Source organism: Capra hircus, chromosome 6 (assembly GCF_001704415.2).
Source record: "Capra hircus breed San Clemente chromosome 6, ASM170441v1, whole genome shotgun sequence".
Taxonomy (NCBI): Eukaryota; Metazoa; Chordata; class Mammalia; order Artiodactyla; family Bovidae; genus Capra; species Capra hircus.
The window spans coordinates 87,959,194-87,972,362 of record NC_030813.1 but is presented as its reverse complement, the minus strand read 5'-3'; the positions used below and the strand labels follow the sequence as shown (position 1 = coordinate 87,972,362).

General features: G+C 40.5%; 1 protein-coding gene across 1 annotated transcript in view; it reads left to right on the top strand.

The window, feature by feature from the left end:
• Positions 1-9,599, top strand: part of ADAMTS3 (ADAM metallopeptidase with thrombospondin type 1 motif 3) — a 292,240-nt gene extending 282,641 nt beyond the window's left edge. Inside the window, exons 20-22 of the mRNA XM_018049560.1 lie at positions 134-341; positions 2,312-2,429; positions 6,890-9,599. Of these exons, the coding sequence (XP_017905049.1) occupies positions 134-341; positions 2,312-2,429; positions 6,890-7,449 (886 nt within the window). The 3' untranslated portion in view covers positions 7,450-9,599. The remainder of the gene's footprint in view (positions 1-133; positions 342-2,311; positions 2,430-6,889) is intronic.

The window sequence follows — 13,169 nt, the reverse complement described above, 5'->3', positions numbered from 1 at the left end:
ATTTCTGAAGTTGCCTCCTGGGTGGTACCTCACCCAGAGAGCAGAAAAACCTAGGCTTACGGTGCCGGAAGGGGCGCACGGTGCCCCGGGGTTTCCATGGCCGATGTTAACCCCTCACGCCCACCCCCTGCAGCTGGGCGGCGGAAGAGTGGGAGCACTGCACCAAAACCTGCGGCACTTCCGGCTACCAGCTGCGCACGGTGCGCTGCCTCCAGCCGCTCCACGACGGCACCAACCGCTCGGTGCACAGCAAGTACTGCGCGGGCGACCGGCCCGAGAGCCGCCGGCCCTGCAACAGAGTGCCCTGCCCGGCCCCGTGGAAAACGGGGCCTTGGAACGAGGTGGGTGTGCGAACTCTGAGGGGCCGGGGAGGGGCGGCGTATGTGTGTGGAAGCATGTGAAACATATTTTAATTTCGCTTCTGTATCAGGTGGGCTTTGTGTGAATGGAGAAACTGTCACATTGTGTGGAATCAGTAAGCACCTGGGCGTATTAAGAAAAAAATGGTATTTTAAAACAGTGTTTGCATGTAAGATTCATTGATGGGGGCAAGCCACATTCGGATGCTTTGGGATACAACGCTGTCTATAAGGTGACTGATTTTCTAATATTAGTGTTGACCACATTGTCCCTCCTAGATACGTTTCAAATCCCTAACCTTGAATTCAGGGCCGTGCCCTATGTGACACCCCACTACTTGTGTGTGTGTGTGTGTGTGTGTGTGTGTTTAAATTGAGGTATAATTGATACAACACTACCTTAGATTCAGATGTACAACTTAATGATTTGGTATTTGTATACACTGCAAGATGATCACCAGCAATAAATAAATAAATCCCACGATAACTCTTCTTAATCTGTCTTCCTTTATTCCACCTCTTTGTCCCAGTCTGAGGAAACTGTTCACTCTTCCAAAGACCAGCTGGTTGGAGCCTCCTCCCTTCTGGCTGGCTTGCCCTTCCCTTTCTGTCTGTCTGACCATCTACCCATCATCCATCAAGGCTCAGCTTCATGGTCCAGAATACCACCTTTTCTGCAGTCCTTCTTCTTCATTCCAAAAGCAGAAGCCTACCAATGACTTGCTGATCACAGCAGTGTATCATAACTCCTGTCTTTGAGCCTGTGCTCAGCACTAGACCAAGCATTTCTCAAAAAAAAAAAAAAAAAAAAAAAAAGTGCCCCAGTGCCCAGTTGGTGCCTGTCTGAATAACGTCTGTTTGGTGACTGGCTGAATCAGTGTCTCAGTCCGTGTATCAACCACAGATCTTTGATGTTTCTAAAGATTCCAAATAAGGAATTATGGGGCCGTAGAAGAGTGGCTAGGAGGACAGGGACTCAAAAAAGCAGATAGAGAATGAAGGAGGAAGTGGAGAGCAGACCCAGGATGGAAGGAACAAGCCAATGAAAGTTACCTGCACAGGACTGGAAGAACTCACCTTTCACTCTCTTCAGAGCCCTAGAACAAGCCTTCTTCCTCTGCAGATCCTACCTAGATCAACAGCATGGCTATTTCTGGTCTTAGTTTTAGAGCAGTTAGCCCCTTCCTTAAATAAATGAATTTGTGGGAATAGAATAATAGTAGTTCCAGCATAGCACATGAGTCAGTTTGCCATCTGTAAGGAAGGTGAGAGAAGGGGAAGCTCAATCCGAGATCCGCTCCCTGAAAATGGACTCCGCCGCTGGTTTTAGGAACCCCACTCCAGTACTCTTGCCTGGAAAATCCCAGGAACAGAGGAGCCTGGAAGGCTGCAGTCCGTGGGGTTGCTGAGGGTTGGACACGACTGAGTGACTTCACTTTCACTTTTCACTTTCATGCATTGGAGAAGGAAATGGCACCCACTCCAGTGTTCTTGTTTGGAAAATCCCAGGAACGGGGGGAACGGGGGAGCCTGGTGGGCTGCCATCTATGGGGTCACACAGAGTCAGACAGGACTGAAGCGACTTAGCAGCACCAGCAGAAAGTGTTAACACTGTAACAATGACTTCTTCAGCATCAAATGCTTCCTAAGTTCCAGACTTAACCTGCTTTACATACATTGTTTCCTTTGCTTCATTTACTCCCAACAGTTCTCTTGAGACTTTCAGAGAAAAAGCAATGTTCCCAGGCTGGTGAAGGATGAAGCCAGGGTATAAACAGGATTCTCTGTCTCCAAAGTCGCTGTAACACTGCATAGCAGAGAAAGAACCCCAGAGCTATATATGCATGTATGCTTGTGTGTGCATGTGTGTGCCTGAGTGTGCACATGGGGAAAGGAAGAGAGGCAGTCTTGGTGGAGTAAAACGTCTACAATCATAGCCTTTGTTTCTGTAGTGTTCAGTGACCTGCGGTGAGGGAACAGAGGTGAGGCAGGTCCTCTGCAGGGCCGGTGACCACTGCGACGGGGAGAAGCCTGAGTCTGTCCGAGCTTGTCAGCTGCCTCCCTGTAATGGTAGGTGTGACACGGATTGATTTCACTGCTCTGACCATGGTTATCTTTTTTCTTTATTTTGATTTTTTAATTAATTCATTTATTTTAATTAGAGAACAATTACTTTACTGTGATGGCTTTTGCCATACATCAGTAAGAATCGGCCATAGGTATACATGTGTCCCCCAATGCTGAACCTCCTCCCCACCTCCCTCCCCTCCCCTATCGCTCTAGGTTGTCCCAGAGCATCAGCTTTGAATACCCTGCTTCATGCATCAAACTCTCACTATGACCATGTTTTTGAGCCACAAAAAAGGAGAATTTCCTTTGGGGACAAGCTCTGAAATTCCCGTTTGCTTATTGAAAAATAACTTTAGGAGAACACACTTGAAATATTAGCCTAATACAGTTCTTTAAGATGGGTGTCTGAGGCAGTATCCCCTCCAGTTAGGTAGCATCACCACTGCAGCCTCCATGATCCCCAGTGGACGGTAATGCTAGGGTGAGGGCCGTATCACCCCATATGAAGTTTCTGTCAATCTGTGTCTCTAGAAGAAGCTACTTATTTTCTCTCTGATTTTCTTTATAACTTCACATTATTGTTAAAGGCATAATAATGCAGAATGTTATGCAATGTTTTACTAAAATTATTCAGTTGAGACATTCAGATGATAAATGTCATTCACAAAGCCGTTTCCAATACCTGCATCCATATCCATGAAAGTGAAAGTCGCTCAGTCATGTCTGACTCTTTGCCGCCCCTTAGACTATACAGTCCATGGAATTTTCCAGGCCAGAATACTAGAGTAGCCTTTCCCTTCTCCAGGGGATCTTCCCAATCCAGGGATCGAATCCAGGTCTCCCGCATTGCAGGCATATTCTTTACCAATTGAGCCACAAGAGAAGCCCAGGAATACTGGAGTGGGTAACCTATCCCTTCTCCAGTGGATCTTCCCAACCCAGAAATTGAACCTGGGTCTCCTGCATTGCAGATGATTCTTTACCAATTGAGCTATGAGGAAAGCCCAAATATTCAACAAATGTGCTTGCAAAATAGGCACCTTGTACCTAGGCTAAAATTTGCTTGACCTATTCCTTCAGTATTGCAAAAACAGAGTCTCTTTTCTTTATTTTAAAGTGCAGATCTTCCTCAATTTACAGGAGAGTTATATCCTGATAAACTCTTTCTGAGTTGAAAATACATTCAGTCAAAAATGCATTTAATACAACTGACTTACAGAACAGGGCTTCCAAAGTGGCTCAGTGATAAAGAACCTGCCTGCCAATGCAAGAGATGTAGATTCCATCACTAGGTGGGGAAGATTCCCTGAAGGAGGAAATGGCAACCCGCTCCAGTTTTCTTGCCTGGAGAATTCCATAAACAGGGGAGCCTGGTGGGCTAGGGTCTCAAAGAGTCAGACATGACTGAGCATGCATGCATATGTCGTCGCGTGGGCGCAACTTAATGAACACCATGCCCTAGCCTTAAACATGCTCGTAACACTCATGTTAGCCTACACTTGGGCAAAACCATCTAACTCAAAGCTTATGAGTAGTTGTCTGGGTACAGTATGATTAAAAGGTGTTTGCCCTGGCGATCACCTGACTGACTGGGGGCTGTGGCTGCTGCCCTGCCTAGCATCACGAGAGGATCATTCCATTTATCACTAACCCAGAAAAGATCCAAATTCAAAATTTGAAGTACAGTTTCCACTGAATGTATATGGCTTTCACACCATTGTGAAATCCATAAATCAAAAGTGGAACTGTCATGAGTCCGGGATGTCTGTGTAATTCAATTTGCTGTTGTAATAAATAGCATATATGGATGGTTTCAGCTTCTATAGCTCTGTCTCCTTCTTCCTTTTCTGTCACTTTCTCTACATCTGCCTGTGAGCTGTCTGCCTCGTTTTGTGTCTCCACTTCACTCTCCTCTCATTTCCTCTGTGGGTCTCACTCCCTGCTTTTGATTTACTGTTGCCTGCTGTTTGTGGGTTGCTCCCGTTCTGTGTACTCCGCACATGCTTTTTCCACTCACTTTTTCTTCTCTCCCTCTCTCACTCACTCTCTTCCTCTCCTGGCCTCCCTTCCTCCTCCTCATCTCTCTTTCCCTGTCCCCTTCACTCTCTCCCTGTGTCTTCCTGACTTCTTTTTCTTCGTTTCCCTCTTTTTCTCCCTGATACCCCTCATCCTTCCCTTTCTGGCACATGTGTCTAAAGGTGTCCTTCTTTCTCCTCCACTTTTATCTGTCCTTCCCTCCCCTCTCCCTGTCTCTGTCACTCGCCCTCTGTCTCTCCATCTTCCCTTCTCTTCCCCTCTTCCCCATCTCGTCTTCCCCACCTTCTTTCTTTCCCAACCCCCAGTGTTCCTTCCCTTCTGACTCTCCGTGCCTGTCTCTCTCTCTGTCTCCCTTCCTATTCTCCCATTACCTGTCTAGTCTTCCTTGTGAATTATCCCTCTGCACATTTCCCTTTGATAATGTGGGGTGGCATGAACAAGTATGACCATGAGGGGGAGACAAAGGACTTACATACTTAATCATTTTTCTCTGGAAAGTATATTTGAAAGTTCAAAGCACAAGTCAAAGCCAAAATAACAAATTTACCTACTCAGAAGCTGTAAAATTACTGCCACTGTAATGTTTTACTCTTATAAAAGTGTTACTGTCAGAAGGCTAAACACTCTGTAAGCTTTATTGATCTCAATGACTGGTAGAGCTGTATATTTCTGCAAATATGCCCAATTGTCAGCAGGTATGTGCTTGATTCTCTTCCTTAATCCAAAAGAAAATATTATAGGCATAGAAAGACATAAGCATAGAAAAAATAATTTGGATACAATAAGGGATTGATACTTGACATAAAACTCATTAATTTGCAGGGATTTGCAACCTAATTAGGATTACAACCTAATTCTTTTCTAGTATGAGATGTTCAGATGCTTCACACTGTATCATAGGTGTGTAAATGTCAGGCAAAGACAAGTCATCTTAGAGTGTAGGAAGTGTACATGACATTCAAACTCTAACAAAGGTGATAAGGTTTAATCTTTATTGGTCTTGCCAACTGACCCTCCTCTTTTGATCCCCCCCTCAAACTTTAGAAAAGGGATTCAATTTCTTTGGCAAGTTATATAGCAAGTTCCTTACCTAGCAATGTAGAATTACCCAACATTACATCGTCATGGTGATTGTATTACATAAATGCCACAATTTATAATTCTTTGCGTTTATTATTTGGATATGAGATCAGTATTCTGTGTGGGATTATGCACATGGGCTCTGCATAGAATATGCCCTGGAATGGCTAAAAAGAAGTACAGACTTTTTATGAACTCAATGTTTGGATTTTTTGAAATCTAATTCTTACAACTTATGATTAATAAAATTTTAAAATAATGGAAATAGTATGTACAAACACACCTCCCAAGTGTTTTATAAGTGGTACTCAGTATTCTTTAAAGTACTGTCAATTTGATAAAATTAACAATGTATTATTCATAAGAAAGTTGGCACATGTTACACAGATTTGTGCTTTCAAATAACAAATAACCTGAGAACATTCAATGGTAAACATGAAACTATTGCTTCACTCTGGAGAATATACTCTGAATCAAAATTGTATCTTGATTTTTCTTTTAGTAATATAGTTTTAAGATTTAATATGTTCCAACAAATCTTTAGTATTTTTTATTTTCAATTTAAACTTAATATAGAGACTACTCTATCATAAAGACAGAACTATCATAAAATTTTTAAAAACAGATGCCTCTCTATATCTTAAAAGTATGATAAATCCAATATTCTATTTTCTAAAATCAGAAATACATTCCTAAGAAGAAAAAAATACCCTCGATCTGAAGACTCTTGATGGGAATGTGAAAGTGCTGGTCAATTCAAGTGCTTTGCATAGAGAGAATAACTTTTTTTAGTAAATTTATTCTAATATTCATATTTTAACTCAAAGGCTTATGTGGAAAACACCCATCAATGGTAGATCTTAGTTAAATCTTTTTATATTCATAAACGATTTTCATGCTTTTCCTCCTTTTATTTTTAGCTATATTTATTTTTATATTTAAATGAAATATAGTTGGCATACAACATTATGTCATTTCATTATGAAATGAGGACCACAATAAGTCTGTCCCCATACAAAGTTAGCACCATATGACTGGCCATATTCCTTATGCTCTGTGGGACATCCCTATGGCTTATTTATTTTGTAATTGGAGGTTTATACCTCTTAATCTTCTTCACCTATTTTGCCCCTCCCTTAGTAACCACTCCTTTGTTCTCTGAGTTTATGATTCTGTTTTTGTTTTATTTTATTTTTTTAGATTCCACATATAAGTGAGTTCATACAATATATATCCTTTTCTGTCTTATTTCACTTAGCATAATGCCCTCTAGCTCCATGCATATTGTCCACTGTTTATGTTTGGATATATGTCTTATTTTATTTTTCTTTGAATCTCTGTAGATGAGCCATGTTTGGGAGATAAGTCCATATTCTGTCAAATGGAGGTACTGGCACGATACTGCTCCATACCAGGTTATAACAAGTTATGTTGTGAGTCCTGCAGCAAGCGCAGTAGCACCCTGCCACCGCCGTACCTTTCAGAAGCTGCTGAAACGCATGATGATGCTATCTTTAACCCCAGTGACCTCCCTGGATACCTAGTGATGCCTACATCTTTGGTTCCGTACTATTCAGAGACTCCTGCTGAAAAGAAGAAATCTTTGAGCAGAATCTCTTCCATAGCAGGTCCAAATGAGCATGCTGCTTTCAGGCCAAACAGTAAATCCAATGGTGCTAACTTATCCCAGAGGCAAGCACAGCCAGCAGAAAATAAAACTCTGGGACCGGCCTCCCCACCCACCAAGAGTGGCCACCTCAGTTCATCTCCACAACTGGCTGCTGCCCCCTTCCTTGCAGCCAGTGATTCCATAGGTGCTTCTTCTCAGGCAAGAACCTCAAAGAAAGATGAAAAGCTTATTGACAAGAGACGTCCGCTAAGGTCATCCACGTCGGAAAGATGAGCAAGGGAAGCCAAAAGGCTCGATGTCGGTGAAAAATCTGGAGGACCTGCCTCTCTCCATGGTGCATACAGCTTGTCTAAAGTGGAACTCTCCATCAATCATCAGCTCATTTTCTCTGTGAGTGGAAGAAAAAAAAGTGCTGGTTCACTTTCTAGTTGCTTTCGCCCTTCTTTTGTTCTGCCTCGACTCATTTACCAGAATTCATTGGAAGAAGGCACCAAAGATTATTGACTGGAGGAAAGTAAGTTGTTAGGTGTGTGGGTCATTTTCTAAAGCAGGAAAGGGACTGGAACCAATTGTGCATGTCAGCTGATTTCTTTTTTAATTTTAAAAAATTACAGTAAAAAGAAAAAAGAGATGCCAATGGTTTACACTTTAACAAAAAGTTTTGGAGCAAAGAATTCTTAGACTTGTATTCCTATTTATCTATATTAGAAATATTGTATGAGCAAATTTGCAGCTGTTTGTGTAAATACTGTATATTGCAGAAATCAGTATTATTTTAAGAGATGTGTTCTCAAATGATTGTTTACTGTGTTACATTTCTGGATGTTCTAGGTGCCTGTCATTGAGTATGGCCTTATTTGACATTGTATGAGTTGATTTTCAAAGGAGAATATTACAAAGAAGTTAGAATTGCAGCTACTGACAATACAAAGGGTTGGGTTGTGTGGTTTTGTTTGATCAACAATGTGACACGTAAATTACAGAAAAAGAATAGATAAGCTGCAGATATTACCTTCCATCCTTTAAATAAAGAAGAATAAGATTAGTGTCTTAGCATACTTGTAGTCACAGGGAACAGAGACCAGTAAATGAGCCCATGCAAGACAAAACAGAAACCTTTTACCAGGGCTTCAGTAGACACCATTGATTGTCTTCTGTTCTTGTGTTGTTTTGAGTTGTCTCATTGTTGACCTATACAAATGTGTATACTCAATGTACTGTAATAATAATGAAAAATGTTCTGAGATCATTTGTATGTTGGTAGCTGAGAAAAGCATCATGAAACTAGATTAACACTCAAATAGAGTAGGGCTGTAGGGCTCTAGAAGCAGGTTCAAGACAGTATTTGTCAATGGTTGCGATATTTATTTTCCGCATGGTTCATAGTCACATGGTCACAACCACAATGCATCTGACTGCAATAATGTGCTAGTAATTTATGTCAGTGATCAGTTTACTTACAGTGAAGCCAGAAGTTCCAGGGAGTAGATGTAAAGTATCTGTATATAGAATTCAGAACTGAAGATATTTATTAAAATTTGATTTTTTTTCTTGATAGTATTTTTATGTACTAAATATTTACTCTAATACCAATGACATATTTTGGTAAACTAGAGAGACATAAATAGAGCTGCATGCTTTGTTCTGTACATAGAGGAGAAATTTAAGCAAACTAAAGCAGCCAAATCAAAGAAATAAATTTGAAAATTGATGTTATACAAAGCTTTTGCAATTTTAGAGGAGCTGATGCAAAGTTGGTAACTTGTTCCCCTTCAGTGAAACATAAAATTGTATGGGCTCAGACAGCTAGCTGTTTAATGAAATACTAAATTAGAAACAACAGAAAAGAAGTATGTGAAAGAAATTAGTATTTCATGAATTACACTTTAAAGGAAAAAAAAAGATAAATGTTGTCAGCATAATGATTTTGAAGTCAGTTTCTGAACCATCTAAAACTACAGTTTGCAAACTAAAATGTAAATATGTTAACCTCTCAACACAGAAAATGTGCAAAAACTTTTTGCATTTTAACCATGGTAAAAATAATAGCTTCATCTATTGACTCTATACCTCTAAAGAATCGCTGCTACTTGGTGCAAGACTTTTGAAGGTCAAATGAATTAGGTGAATTCCAGATTGTAAATCTCTGAGCCTCAAGCAGAAATCTTTTTTTTCTTCCCTAAAATTTCAGAATGAAATTCTCTCTAGTTTGCTTGCGTGTGCATGCATCTAGTCCACAGGGGATTACAGAGAAAGCTGGTCACACACATACACCTCTCATAAAGATGTATATATTCATTATACTTCTGATCTTTGAGCTTCCTTTTCTACTAAGCTAAAAATTCCTTTTTATCAAAGTGTACACTACTGATGCTGATTGTTGTATTGGGAGCACGTAGCAATAAAAATGTTAACAAAGTATAGACCTGGCTCAATTGAAATTTTTATCATTAGATTCATCAGTGAGGAATGGTAACCAAGTTCTTTCCTGCTACAAAGTTAAATAGTATCAAGTTCAATTGCTACTTGTGCTTTCTCCAAAGGGGCTCAAAGAAAGTGACAGGGGCTCTTCTTTTCACATCAGGGTGCATCATACTATTTTTTACAAAAGAAAATAAGAGGCTATGAGGTGACTTTTTTTTGCCTAAATCCATTCCACAGAACTTAGAGAAAGTGGCAATAATGCTAATGGGATAAGAAGGAAAAGGGGCTCCTTCTAGTTTTAAAATGTGTCATCTCGGGATAGTTTTTAGAAAAGCTACTATCAGCTCTGAACCCTGAGGACTGATGAAAACACATGACCCACGACTCAGGAGGACCATCCAGAGGAGGGGGCTTCATCATGTAACAAGGAGATACAGTGTTGCCATAGTTTCTAGTCTAAGCTGCAAAGGCAGAGGACTCAGGTTTGCACCCCACCTACCACTTCACGCCTGAATTGATCTTGGGTGATCTAACTAGATTTCAGTTGCCTCATCTGCCAAAAAGGAGGCAGAATTATCAAATTTCACTGTGGAACTGCTGTTAAAAATGAGCTTAAGTAAAATTGGTAGCCAAGCCCTAACATATACTAATTCAAAATAAATATCAACTTCCTCATTGTGGTTTCCCCAATCTCCTCCTCATCTTCAGTTCAGTTCAGTTCAGTTGCTCAGTCATGTCTGACTCTGCGACCCCATGAACTGCAGCATGCCAGGCCTCCCTGTCCATCACCAACTCCTGGAGTTTACCCAAACTCATGTCCATTGAGTCAGTGATGCCGTCCAACCGTCTCATCCTCTGTCATCTCCTTCTCCTCCTGCCCTCAATCTTTCCCAGCATCAGGGTCTTTTCCAGTGAGTCAGCTCTTCACATCAGGTGGCCAAAGTATTGGAGTTTCAGTTTCAACATCAGTCCTTCCAATTAAACCCCAGGACTGGTCTCCTTTAGGATGGACAGGTTGGATCTTCTTGCAGTCCAAGGGACTCTCAAGAGTCTTCTCCAACACCACAGTTCAAAAACATCAATTCTTCAGCACTCAGCTTTCTTTATAGTCCATCATCTTCACTATGTAGCAAAATCACAGCATTTCTTTTAGACTCTGCAACTTGCTTGGCTTTCAGTCACCATGTCTCATTAATGGTGGCAGAGAACAAAGTTTCAGGATCAAAAGACAAACAATTTAGCTTTAAAAATTGATAGGAAGGACAAACTATTTGCAAATAATCTCTGATCATTGATTTGAAAGAATTTTAGCAGAATATACCCACTCTCCATTTATGAACAATAAATAATGAAACGAAGGAATAATTATGTATCTCTGCAAAGATAATAAGTGGTACAATAATGCCCAAAATTATTAGCAAATAAAGCATTTCTCATGTATTGATGTTAATTAATATACTTTGTAAAAATGTCGTTATTCCTTTCTACATATTATGAAGCCACTGAAATATAAGATATAAGAGAAAAAAGTTAATTGAAATGATGAAAACATAGAAAAGGATAATACTTGTTTTTAAAAATACTAAAGAGTTAGAAAGTAAAATGCTAAGGTAAAACTGCATTCAGTCAATTCAGTTCAGTCGCTCAGTCGTGTCCGACTCCTTGGGAACCCATGGACTGCATCACGCCAGGCCTCCCTGTCCATCACCAACTCCCAGAGCTTGCTCAAATTCGTGTCTATCAAGTTGGTGATGCCATCCAAACATCTCATCCTCTGTCATCTACTTCTCCTCCAGGCTTCAATCTTTCCCAGCATCAGGGTCTTTTCCAATGAATCAGGTGGTCAAAGTATTGGAATTTCAGCTCAACATCAGTCCTTCCAATGAATATTCAGGATTGATTTCCTTTATAATGGACTGGTTGGATCTCCTTGCAGTCCAAAGGACTCTCAATAGTCTTCTCCAACATCACAGTTCAAAAGCATTAATTCGGTGCTCAGTTTTCTTTACAGTCCAACTTTCACATCCATACATGACTACTGGAAAAACCATGGCTTTGATTATATGGACCTTTGTTGGCAAAATAATATCTCTGCTTTTGAATATGCTATCTAGGTTGGTCATAGCTCTTCTTCCAAGGAGCAAGCGTCTTTTAATTTCATAGCTGCAGTCACCATCTGCAGTGATTTTGGAACCCCCCCCACCCAAAAAAAAAATAAAGTCTGTCACTGTTTGCATTGTTTCGCCATGTTTGCCATGAAGGAAAAGAAGTTCCCCCATTATCTTTGCCATGAAGATGGGACCAGATGCTATGATCTTCATTTTTTGAGTGTTGACTTTTAAGCCAACTTTTTCACTCTCTTCTTTCACTTTCATCAAGAGGCTCTTTAGTTCTTTTTCACTTTCTGTGATAAGAGTGGTGTCATCCGCGTATCTGAGGTTATTGATATTTCTCCCAGCTATCTTGATTCCAGCTTTTGCTTCATCCAGCCCGGCATTTTGCATGAAGTACTCTGCATATAAGTGAAATAAGCAGGGTGACAGTGTACAACTTGGGCATACTTCTTTCCCAGTTTGGAACCAGTTTGTTGTTCCATGTCCAGTTCTAACTGTTGCTTCTTAACCAGCATATAGATTTCTCAGGAGGCAGGTAAGGTGGTCTGGTATTCCCATCTCTTTAAGGATTTTCCACAGTTTGTTGTGATCCACACAAAGGCTTTGCCATAGTCAATAAAGCAGAAGTAGTTCTATGATCCAGAGGATGTTGGCAATCTGATCTCTGGTTCCTCTGCCTTTTCTAAATCCAGCTTGAACATCTGGAAGTTAACAGTTCACATACTGTTGAAGCCTTGCTTGGAGAATTTTGAGCATTACTTTGCTAGCCTGTGAGGTGAGTGCAATTGTGAGTTAGTGTGAACATTCTTTGGCATTGCCTTTCTTTGGAATTGGAATGAAAACTGACCTTTTCCAGTCCTATGGCCACTGCTGAGTTTTCCAAATTTGCTGGCATATTGAGTGCAACACTTTCACAGCATCATCTTTTAGGATTTGAGATAGCTCAACTGGAATTCCATCACCTCCACTAGCTTTGTTTATAGTAATGCTTCCTGAGGCCCACTTGACTTCATGTTCCAGGATGTCTGGCTCTAGGTCAGTTATCACACCATCGTGGTTATCTGGGTCATTAAGATCTTTTTTGTATAGTTCTTCTGTGTATTCTTGCCAACTCTTCTTAATATCTACTGCTTCTGTTAGGTCCATACGATTTCTGTCCTTTATTATGGCCATCTTTGCATGAAAATTTCCCTTGGTATCTCTAATTTTCTTGAAGAGATCTCTAGTCTTTCCTATTCTATTATTTTCCTCTCTTTTCATTGATTACTGAGGAAGGCTTTCTTATCTCTTCTTGCTATTCTTTGGAACTCTGCATTCAGATATTTATATCTTTCCTTTTCTCCTTTGCCCTTAGCTTCTCTTCTTTTCTCAGCTATTTGTAAGACCTCCTCAGACAAACATTTTGGCCTTTTTTGCATTTCTTTTTCTGGGGGATGGTCTTGATCTCTGCCTCCT